An 11,358-nucleotide genomic window follows, 5' to 3' on the forward strand; every position below is an offset into this window, starting at 1 on the left:
ACCCCGGCCTCCACACCCACACCCCCACACCCCCCCCCCCCCCCCCACACACACACACACACACACACACACACACACACACACACACACACACACACACACACACACACACACACACACACACACACACACACACACACCACACACACACGCCTCCATCTAGTCCACTGCCTCTCTCTTGGATCCGCTGAGAGAACAGCACAGCAGCATCCTGGAAAGCTGGAAATAGGGCAATAGTACATTGCAATGTTCTTCATGCATTTCAGTGAGTAACTTTTCCGGTTACTGTGTACTGTACCTCTCCTTAGACATGGCTGTGTTCTGCCAATGCTCACTAGCCTCAAAATCAGGCTCTTTCCCCCACGTACCATAATCTGGAACACACTGGAGCCTATTCACTTAAATCTGTTTTTCTGCTCCAGGATTTCTCTCACTCTACAGATTACGTAACGCCAAAGGAGACGGCACAAAGGCCTAAATCTGTCACAAGAACAAGATTAGCTGTTTGAAAGAGAGCATGTTGGTGCATGTATGTTTGGAGTGTCCCTTCTCTGCCTGCAAGATTGGCATACATGTTATTTGCCAAATGCTGTTATTATTGCTATGTCTTCTGGCATGTGCTTGCGCACATGCACACCCACACACACACGCATGCAAACACACTCACACTCGCACGCACGCACGCACGCACACACGCACGCACGCACGCACGCACACACACAATCTGATATTGTATGATGAAATGTGTCTATGATGTGTTGCACAAATAAGCTTCAATAAAGACGCAGTTTTTAGTGATGGGTCATAAACGGAACACAAAGGGAACACGGCCGATGGGTTTGTTCTTCTGGTCTATTACGAGTGCAATTCATCTATTATGCAGAATCAGCTGTTCGGCTGGTTGATGACATGCCCTCAAACGCTCCCTGGGTCTCGACTCTCGGGGGACCTACTCCAGGTCAAAGGTTACTGTAGGTTAGAGGTTAAATATGGATGGGGACAGATTGGACCCCAGGAGAAATTACTTCATGGTCTATAAAACCTAAAACCAATCTGCAGGATGTGAGCCAAAGTGGGATTTGCTAACGAGAAGGAGCAGAGCAGTTGTACTGTACAAGGAATGTACAGTCTAGCATCCCTATTGTGGACATGTCATAAGACATTTATTGGAGAGGGAAAAAGGGAACGTACAAGTATAGACCCCTGGGGGACCCCGGTCAGTAAAGTATACAGGGTTTGAGTGGTTAAGTATTCTTGCGTGTGTGTGTGTGTGTGTGTGTGTGTGTGTGTGTGTGTGTGTGTGTGTGTGTGTGTGTGTGTGTGTGCGTGTGTGCGTGTGCGTGTGCGCGCGCTCGCGTGTGTGTGCGCACGCGCACACGTGTGCGTGTGCATGCCGGTGTGTTCATAGGCAAGCAAGTGCACACTCGAAAGCAATTGTACACTCGTGCCCCCTGATTATAAAGCATTATATCTATTTGCTACCGTTCTCCCTACTATGTCGCCCCTCCACTTATCTGCATTACTGAATGTGTAACAAGCACATGGAATGAGTCCTTATCACTAACAGCCCAGCCCAGAACCTTGTCATAGAATAGAGCTGCTTTCAGCTGTATACTGTGGGGTCAAAGTTCACGCCAGTTTAGCGGAGGCTAGGATGCAGTCATGGAGCTCACCTCTCCATCTTCATTAACGTCAGCTCTCTATAGCCTCTAACATCACTTCCACTGATAACAGTTGGTATTGTCCGCTGGGCAGAAAGGGCGTCATGCGGATCAATAGGATTTCATGTGAGTTGGGGGTAGGGTGTGTGTGTGTCACACTCAAGAGTGTGACATTTGACTATTCCAATTCCAATTATTATGTACAATTTAGGCATTCAGCAGATGCCCTTATGTGGCTAACAAAGTGTAAGATCGGAATAAATGTGCAGTAAAATCATCAGTGTTAACTCCAAAAATGTACAGATGAAACCAAATGGCCCTGTAAGGGTCCATTTGGTTTCATTTGTACACTATTGGAGTTAAATTAACACTGGGGGGGGGGGCTGTGTAGCATGACACATAGTCAGTGACATAAAACAAGCAAACAAGTACCCAACATGCATCCGACTAGTGTAACTAGCATCCATTAAAAATAGGCTGCAGGAAGTGATGTAAGAAATGCAATTGCTCAAGCCTGATCTAAAATAAAGCGGCTTAGACGTAAAGGATTTACAGAGGGACCAATTTATGCGCATAACTGGCATGTGAGGCCTTCCAGAGCCAGAGGCAGGTGACAAATATGAGAGGGTGTTCTGTAACTGGAAGACGTGGCCATCATTAATGAATGAGCCTTTGTAATGCACCTGCTGGCGAGAGGCTCACCTTTCATGGGACACAACTACTGCTGTTGTTTGTTTGTTTGCTGGTTAAGGGAAGTTACTCCCAACGAAAAGGCCTTTACATTCTGCAGCTGTGTGGGCGGGTGTATGTGTTTATTTAATGTATAGTTTTTGTGTAAAACGTGTGTGTGTGTGTGTGTGTGTGTGTACACTTGCACACTGATGATAAATGCAAGTAGAAAGGGGTGTTTGTGTATGTATGTCTTTTTTTTATGACCCAGAAGCAATTTTCTTCAGATCTGACCACTCTCTCCTCTGAGAATTCTGGATTGCCCGTAGCCATTTCCCAGCATAGGCTGTTCAAAGGTCTGCCTCAGTCAATGGACAAAGGTGACGCACAACAGCCAATCCCACAGCCAATGAATATAAATGGTGGCAGTAACTCTTTATGGTTTTACAGACGTGTGATAAAAGCATTATCTGTGGAACGTCCAATATCAACAGGCCAGCTGTGTGTGAGCCAATCCCGTCAGCTCAATGGCCTAGAGTATCTACTGTACCTGCTGCTGAGAAATAACTAGTTTCCCAAAACTACATCATAATGGTCTCAAATCTTATAAGAGGATTTGGCGAGTCCGGCTATTCCCTGTCTCTTTCAATTAAGTTGCAGTGAAATGGATATAGTAGTGTTAAGCATGCACTTAGGTTTCTAACCCACTACGGCTTTCCTGTTTGTTTTGTCTGGCCTCAGGTCTTCCACTGTCTCTGACTGACACTCATCAGTCCTTTTATTTGATGGGATGTGATGGACGAAACCCAGCTGTCAAATAGAATCCCTGCTTGTTGATCTTTGCTTGCTCACTTTTTACCCCCCCCTCCCCCACACACACACATATAATGTGCACGCACGCACGCGAACACACACACACACACACACACACACACACCCTTCCCTCTTTGCCTTCCTCTCTCCTCCCCTCTCTGGCTCTCCTCCAGGTGTCTGCTGCAGTCACTGTGGAACTCCGGTTCAAAACACTGCTGCAGCTTTCAGCGGCATATGAAACAGCACTCCTTTGGAACCTTCCAGAAGTGTGGCACCATAAAGCTCCCGTCTCTTGTGCTTTTTATCCTCAGTAAGCTGCCTTTTGCTCCTCTTCGCTCTCTCTCTCAGATGTGCTTTTGTCTTTCACAGGTGTCAGGGGCAGGTTTCTTGGCTGTGTAATTTGATTGCTTTTGTGAACGCAGAAGTTTTTTGTTCGCAACAGCCTGGCATTATTATCTGTTTATTCCATCAATCAAGTATCTAGCGAGGGAAACCAGAGGAATGGAGCGGCACTGCAGAGGTTATGCAGGGGTACAGTGTGTGTCTCTCTCTCTGTGTGTGTGTGTGTGTGTGTGTGTGTGTGTGTGTGTGTGTGTGTGTGTGTGTGTGTGTGTGTGTGTGTGTGTGTGTGTGTGTGTGTGTGTGTGTGTGTGCCTGTGTGTGTGTACAATCAGGAAGTGGGCAGGGGAGAATGTGTTGCAGAGCCCTGCCCTTGACCCGCGCTGTGGTGTGGGCCAGGTCTGTCTCTGCAGTGGCAGGGACCTGCAGGTCTGCTTTGCTCGCTCGGCTCCCCTTCTCAGATGATCTCATCTTGCAGGGGGGCACCAGGCTTCACCGCATGCTGCGGCCACTTCTAGATGAAGGCTGCAGAGCAGGTGTCTGTCTGTGAGTGAGTGGGAGCGGGTGGGGTGGGGGCTGTGCATACTGCACCGTGCCTTAAAACCTACTTGCAAACAAACATGACTGATCAGGCTGTGTAGACTGTAGAGGACTCAGCAACGACACCCAGTGGTCAGAGTGTAAATTGCAGACAGTTAGCAACATGATGTGTTGAGTTAAAATACTTTCACTAAATGCTTTAGCTTGTTTGAACTTTATACAACCCTACCACAACACAGTATATCTTAGGTGCAACATTTACTTACATAAGTAGTATTTACAGAACAACATCACAGGTTTGCAAAAACAACAACAGTCAGCTGAAACAATGAATAACTTTGTTACATTAAAAGTAAAGTCAAAGGGGTAATGAGCAAAGTTTAATTGTAAGTAACGACTGGAGAGTTTCATTCCAAAATGAGAAAACCACCATTTGAATATATCTTAAAGGACCAAATTTAAACACATATTTGCACTTTTAAAAACATTGTACATAAACAAGTCTTTAGTTTACAACAATGTGAACACACCTTCAGAGACTGGTCCAAGGTGTCCAAGTTACTAAAATACATAACTGGCAATGTGGCATAGAACTCTTTGATTATTCTGCAATAGCACGTTGGGTAATGAATGTAGTTCTGAATAGAGACTATGTGCTTGCGGGTCAGGTAATGCCTCGCTAACAATAATGGTGCTATCAAGACGCTGTTGGCCCAATGTCAATTGGAAGCCAAAGACCTCTGCAGTGGTTTTACTTTTCATCAACTACTCCAGCCAAGAGAGATGTTGCATGGTCTTTTTTTCTTTTTTTTTGCTGAGTCATGTGTAAGTGCATACAGTTGTCCAGACTTAAATAAAATCCAATTTGGCAGGTCCATTGCTCAGCATTAGGGGATGGGAAATAATTGCCCTTAAAAGTCACTCAAGCTTAATTACTCAATCGTTACAGTATAAATAAGCGCCATTTGTCTTGTCATTATAAAATACATACAACAGCTCACAAACCACATAATTATTCGCAGTGTGATTGTGATGGTATGCGTGCTTGCGTGTGCATGTGAATGTGGCTGCGAGAGAGATGTGTGTGTGTGTGTGTGTGTGTGTGTGTGTGTGTGTGTGTGTGTGTGTGTGTGTGTGTGTGTGTGTGTGTGTGTGTGTGTGTGTGTGCGTGTGCGTGTGAGTGGTTAGAGTCTGTGCACAATACAATTTATTAGTGCTAATTTAACTCAGAGAGTACGCAAATGGAACCAAATGGACCAGGGTCCATTTGGTCCCATTTGCACATTCTCTGAGTATACTGTGTGTGATTTCAATGTGAATACTTGCATGTGTGTGCCAGTAAGTGTTATCTGAGCCGGTGTTTCCTGGGTATATAGTGGTCTATCACCCGGGGGCTGCAGTGGCTGGCATAGTGGAGAGCAGGGTCCGAGAAGTTGAAGGGCGGAGGGTTGCCATTGTACTGCTGCTCCTGCATGTACTCTGGTATCAAATGGGGTATGCTGAAAACGACAACAACGCAATTAGAGCAGTGCAGACGTCCAGCTGCTGTAAAAATGTTCAGTACACAATGATATGCTTTGGCCTACGGCTGCACGATATTAGGAAAACATGCGATATGCAATAACATTGTTGAATATTGCGATGACGATATGACTCGCACGATAAATAGATAAATGTTGAATTATACAGTTTGAACGTATTTCTGCCTTAGGCTTGCCTCTAACATAGAACCCAGATAATGAATAGCCTACTGTATTTTTGAAATTGCGATGATGATACATTTTCGATATATTATACTTTGGCCCCCTCAGCCAAGTCTAACCACACTTTATGTCATGATAGCGGTGAAGAAGGCAGAAGGCTTTTTAACTAATGGACCTCAATTCCCCTCTCGGCACAGAGTTTACTCTCCTCCAATCTGGTAAGAGGTGCCGTGTCCAAAGAAAGTAAATAAAAATGATTTAAGAAATCTATGGTGCCCACCAGAGCTATAATATTGCTCAATAAAACTGTTAGGTGCTTAGTCTGAGATAGACCACCAGTGGTCTTTACTAACGCACTTTAATTGTCTCGTCCAGCTGTCTGTATCACTCCTGTGTGCGTCAAGTGTATTGTTCAAATGCTGTCGTTGTTGTTATCATTTTTCTCACTTATGAATGATGGTGACAATCCAATTTCACCATGAGGAATAATAACATGTTTTTACTACTAACTCAGCCTGAGTTGCCTGAGTTTCACCATATATTATGTCACCATGTACTCTGAAACCTTAAGTTGTACACCCTGTACAGTAAATTTTATATTGTACTACTTGATTATAGGGATTCTCATTATTTGCCAATATAGATAAATGGGCATTAATGTTATATGAGGAGTTGTCAAGGCCTCGTTAACCACCTAAGGCCTATTTTAAACTTTCAAAGTGTTTAAAAAATTGCTAAAACAGCGCATGTACAAGCCACGTCGCATCCCGACACGATGTGATTGATTGATTGATTGATTGATTGAATGAATACTTTATTAACACATCGGGTGCCGATCACGTTCTGGACCGTGTTTTCACATAGTAGCGCTCTGGTGCCGATCACGGTCCGAACCGTGTTTGGTGTCTTTTTGTTTTTTCGTTTTTTCCCATACGGGAGGGGCTGGAGCAGCTTTGGGATCACCCACGGTGAATCTGACAAGGATGGGCCAGATGCATCATTGTGTCAAAAAACATGGCGCGCTTCCGCTCTATTTCCTTCTCTAAAACCCCTATAACTCCGAAACTTTTTACGCTGGGGAAAACGACTAATTTTGTGTGCACAATCGCTCCGCCATTGTTACTCGCGTGAGCGATGTTATCATTCCAGGCGTTAGCCAGCACCATCGGCTAAAATGGAGACATGCTTTTTTTTCTCATGGAATGCACGTCGTGGGGTCTACAGCTCAACGGTGAGATTTCGGCACCGAACGTAATCTGTTATTATAAAATGCTGGCACCCGATGTGTTAACAGTTTGCAAAAAAAGTACAGATTCATACAAAAGGATGCTAAAAGGATAACCCAAGAAAGCCTATGGCTTGTTTCCATTGGGGTCCTGTGTATTCAATTCATCAAAACATTTAAAGACAAACAATAATATACAATAATGCAAAAACATCATATAAATGAGTAGTAGTCAAAAATACAAATATGTACAGGGGGGGGGGGGGTAATTTCCGGTGATAAGCTTAGACTTTTTACAGGGCCAGTTACAAATTGCAGACACCTGTAAGTGCTCTTTTAGAGCGGTTTTGAAGGAGGGTAAGAAGTCACACTTTTTATGACTGTTGGTAGGGCATTCCACATTTTGGTGGCATGCAGTACATACTGTAGCAGTAGAACACCTTTAACCCCTTGTTTGAGCCAAATCTGGGTTGAACGAGATTGGTGGAGCTCCCTCTGGTGTTGTGCTTGTGTGCGTCTTTAACATTTTTGAAGTAGTTTGACAGGTACATGGGTGTCTCTGTGGTGTTGTGTATCTTGTTGAACAGCAAGTTGCTGTACTCTGTCCTCTACCCTGAGCCATCACATCCTAGCATGTGAACTTGTAGATCTGCAATTTCCGCTATTTTTTGAGTTTTAGAAAATCTTTGAAAATTCTGAAACATTCCAATTGTTTATTTTTAATGTTTTGCCTATTAATGCGTGCCCAAAATAGGGACACCAGGTTGAAAGTAGTTAATGAATATCTATGTAAGCCTAGAGATCTTTGGAGTGTTGAAATCTACGACTGAAGCTGATTAAAAGCATGACATTTGAATGTCACATATTTCCTAAACCCTTGTCTCATTTGCACTTCCAGCGTTTTGAATTACGCAGTGCAAGCCATTCGGCCCTGCGCTCTGCACTAATATTTTGTGTATCTCCTTTGATAAACGAGGCACAGTGCACGCCACCTGGCACACCGAGAATTATACCGTACATCAATTGCAAACAAAGAAAACATTGGCAACGATTCCTGGGCAAAATGCGCCGCGCCGTTGCATTGCCTCCAACAATTGCCTATCTATCATATCCCTTACATCTGGGACATAAAGTATGTGAGCAGCAGGCGTTCCATTATAGCGCATAATCCCAAATCAGCCGTCTGGTTGGAGAGACAACGGTATCCGACCCTCCTCCTTCATGACAGTGCTTTAGCTCTATTTAATCTAACAACCTAATCCCACAATCCTGGTGATGATGACCAAAGCCATTATATCCATAGGGAATAGGTTAGAGCCGGGCTGTTAAAAAGCAGGCCAGGCCTCCAGGGGGGATTATACGTCTCTGAGGTCCTCCAGCACCTGGTCCAGATGCAGATGCATCTGCACGCACGTGCCCAACCCAAGGACACGCATGCATCATCATCATCATCATGAGAATGTGCACGTCTGTCCAAGCAGACTAAAGCATAACGTGCAGGGATCCTCGCGTATCGTCGCTGCCGGGTGGAAACCTTGTATGTCCGGAACCGTTCCTTTTTCCAACACGTAACACGTTGTGAGCTTGTAGATCTGCTATTTCCACAACTTTTTGTGTGACACTCTTGTATGATGAAGTGGGGCATTACTTTATGGAAAAAAACATAAAAATGACATATATATGGAGATACAAGGTTTCTGCCCGACAGCAACAATATATTACATTAATGTAGTATGCTGGCACATGCGTGCATCTGCCCACACGCACGCGCACACACGCACACACACACACACACACACACACACACACACACACACACACACACACACACACACACACACACACACACACACACACACACACACACACACACACACACACACACACACACACACACACACACACACACACACACACACACACACACACACTCTCTCAGGGGGATTCATACAGAGCAGATATGCAGAGCCAAAGGGGATTTGCCTAGGTCAAATGGGATTTTCCTTCAACATGGCGAGTTCTATATACTGTATGGAAATCAGTGAAGGGATGTAATATGGCTACACATGTTGTTATAAAATACATTAAATACTCCACTTTCAACGCGACATGTCAGTCTGTCGGTATTGGCTACTGTGGCTAAATCCAAATGAGACAATCTGCTCACTAGTCTCTACAGCTGCAACCACGCCGTCTGCCACAGTTCATATGGACTGTATTGTGGATTAGCAAGCAACAGTGGTGGAAAAAGCACTCAAATGTTTTACTTAAGTAAAAGTATCAATACTGCAATATAGAAATATTCTTTTACAAGTAAAAGTCCAGAATTAAAAAATTACTTGAGTAAAAGTACAAAAAGAATTGGCATCGAAATGTAGTTAAAGTACCAAAAGTAAAAGCACTCATTAAAAGTACTCACAATTCTCATATGGTTGCTGTCCAAAACGGTTAACTTTTCAGGGGGAAAAAACAAAACAAAAAAAACCCTGTGGTTCAATTGATCCAATATAGTTATTTAGTCATGCGCTTTTGTTAATACTTTTCATTTGTTAAATATGTATAAGACCCACAGATACACTTAACCACTTTCACTTAAATCAAAGAAACGTAAAAATAGCCGACCTCACAAAGCGTCGCATCGCGACACGTTGTGAGCTTGTAGATCGGCAATTTTTGCTACTTTTCAGTGACACTGTAGTATGGTGAAGTAAGGCATTAATACATATAAAACAACAAGTTGAAATATGAAGGTTTTTGCCCGACAGCAACCATATGCCGCAGAGGATATCCTGTACTGCATATAAGGCTCGCTGTGTGTGTCACTATGCCCTCATGCATGTTACTGTAAGCATGCGTAGCGCCTATTCCCTGAATTATGCAGATGCCTACAGTACGCTATTTTGATTGAAAGTTCACTCCCAACTTAGGGATGTGCTGCCCTCATCATAAACCGTGGCCTACTGTGTTTTCTATTTACAAACGCTCCTCTGCAAGACACGAGTACAGTTTCATAACCCAGATCAAATATCTGTTAGTAGGTAGTTGTGTTGTTTTAATATAGTAAGAGAGTGGGCAGTCCACCCTCTCTGACAGAGAAATGAAATATAAGACAGCACAGCGTTCTGCTGTTACAGCGTGCTGGAGGACATGATTCAGACCCAGTGGCGATGTTTACGGAGAGGTGATGAGCCTCACTACACGCTGAGACACTTGCCGTGCATTAGCGCAACAGCATGGGTCTTTGAGTCATTTCACAGCAGACCGCTCATGACGTCTGGGATGCGTGAAACATTTAATTCAGTGTGTTCAGTTAAAGCCTTAATCATTGTGGTGTTGCATATAGTATGTGTGTGTGACTCTGTGTGTGTGTGTGTGCGTATTGTATGCATCCGTTCTATGCGTAGGATAGGCCTGTAACAATTATTACATAATTGCCTAATCACAATTATTTGCGATGGTCGCAAATATTTTTGCATAATCGTCATAATCGTTTCCATGTTGAAAAATGTTCATATATATATATATATATATATATTCTTTTTGAATAGATTTATTTTTGGGCTTTTTATGCCTTTATTATTGATAGGACAGTAGGCTGACATGAAATGGGGAGAGAGAGATGGGGAGTGACATGCAGCAAAGGCCGTCGGGATCGGGACTCGAATGCGCTGTCAGGCTACATTGTGGTCTATAGGTGCCCGGACTGCCGGCGTAGCGGTTCATATATTTTTTATATTTTCGTCACAACGTTTCGCAACGCGTATATCTTGTAAATCTACAATTTCCACTATAAGTTATGAAATATGTCAGTCATTTCTTTGTGTATTTAGGCTACTTGTCATATCTGCCTTGTGCAACTTCAAAGCCTAAAAGCCAAATAGAATTTTTTTTTTTTTAATATGTTATGGTGTTCAACGTCAAAAACACAATTAAATCGTCAATCGCAAGTATTTGTGTGACAATTAATCGTCACGTGAAATGTCATAATGGTGACAGCCCTAGTGTAGGATTGTACTTACTCTCCGGTGACTCGCTTCCTGCGGCAGCAGCAGCAGCAGGCCAGAGCGGCCAGCAGCAACAGGAGCAGGGGGATGCCGATCCCCAGACACAGGCCCAGGATCAGGGGAGTCTTGTCCTCTGCTTGGCTCTTTCCCAGTCCTGTCAGGTTGGCATTCTTGCCTGCATTAAGCCAAAACCACACAGTAAAACCCTCTGTGTTCATTTAACTCTGAGAGTGTTCAAATGGAACCAAATGGACCCTTATGATTCCATTTGCACACGTTCCTTTTGCTTTATGTTCTCGATGCGTTAACCAGGGTTGCCCATGGAATAAGTAACAGTTGAATATGCATGTTAGAAAAAGGATTTCCTCAATCAATGGAATAATTGCTTTGGTTGCAAGAAGGAA

At 43.7% G+C, this 11,358-nt stretch overlaps 1 protein-coding gene across 1 annotated transcript in view; it reads right to left on the reverse strand.

The window, feature by feature from the left end:
- Nucleotides 1–5,340: 5,340 nt before the first annotated feature.
- LOC311058593 (uncharacterized protein) overlaps nucleotides 5,341–11,358 on the reverse strand; it is a 38,243-nt gene continuing 32,225 nt past the window's right edge. The window contains exons 25-26 of the mRNA XM_084076055.1: nucleotides 10,970–11,129; nucleotides 5,341–5,521 (exon numbers count right to left, since the gene is read on the reverse strand). Coding sequence (XP_083932181.1) covers nucleotides 5,368–5,521; nucleotides 10,970–11,129 — 314 coding nt within the window. The 3' untranslated portion in view covers nucleotides 5,341–5,367. The remainder of the gene's footprint in view (nucleotides 5,522–10,969; nucleotides 11,130–11,358) is intronic.

This window comes from Gymnoscopelus microlampas (assembly GCF_963454915.1).
Source record: "Gymnoscopelus microlampas genome assembly, chromosome: 13".
Classification (NCBI taxonomy): Eukaryota; Metazoa; Chordata; class Actinopteri; order Myctophiformes; family Myctophidae; genus Gymnoscopelus; species Gymnoscopelus microlampas.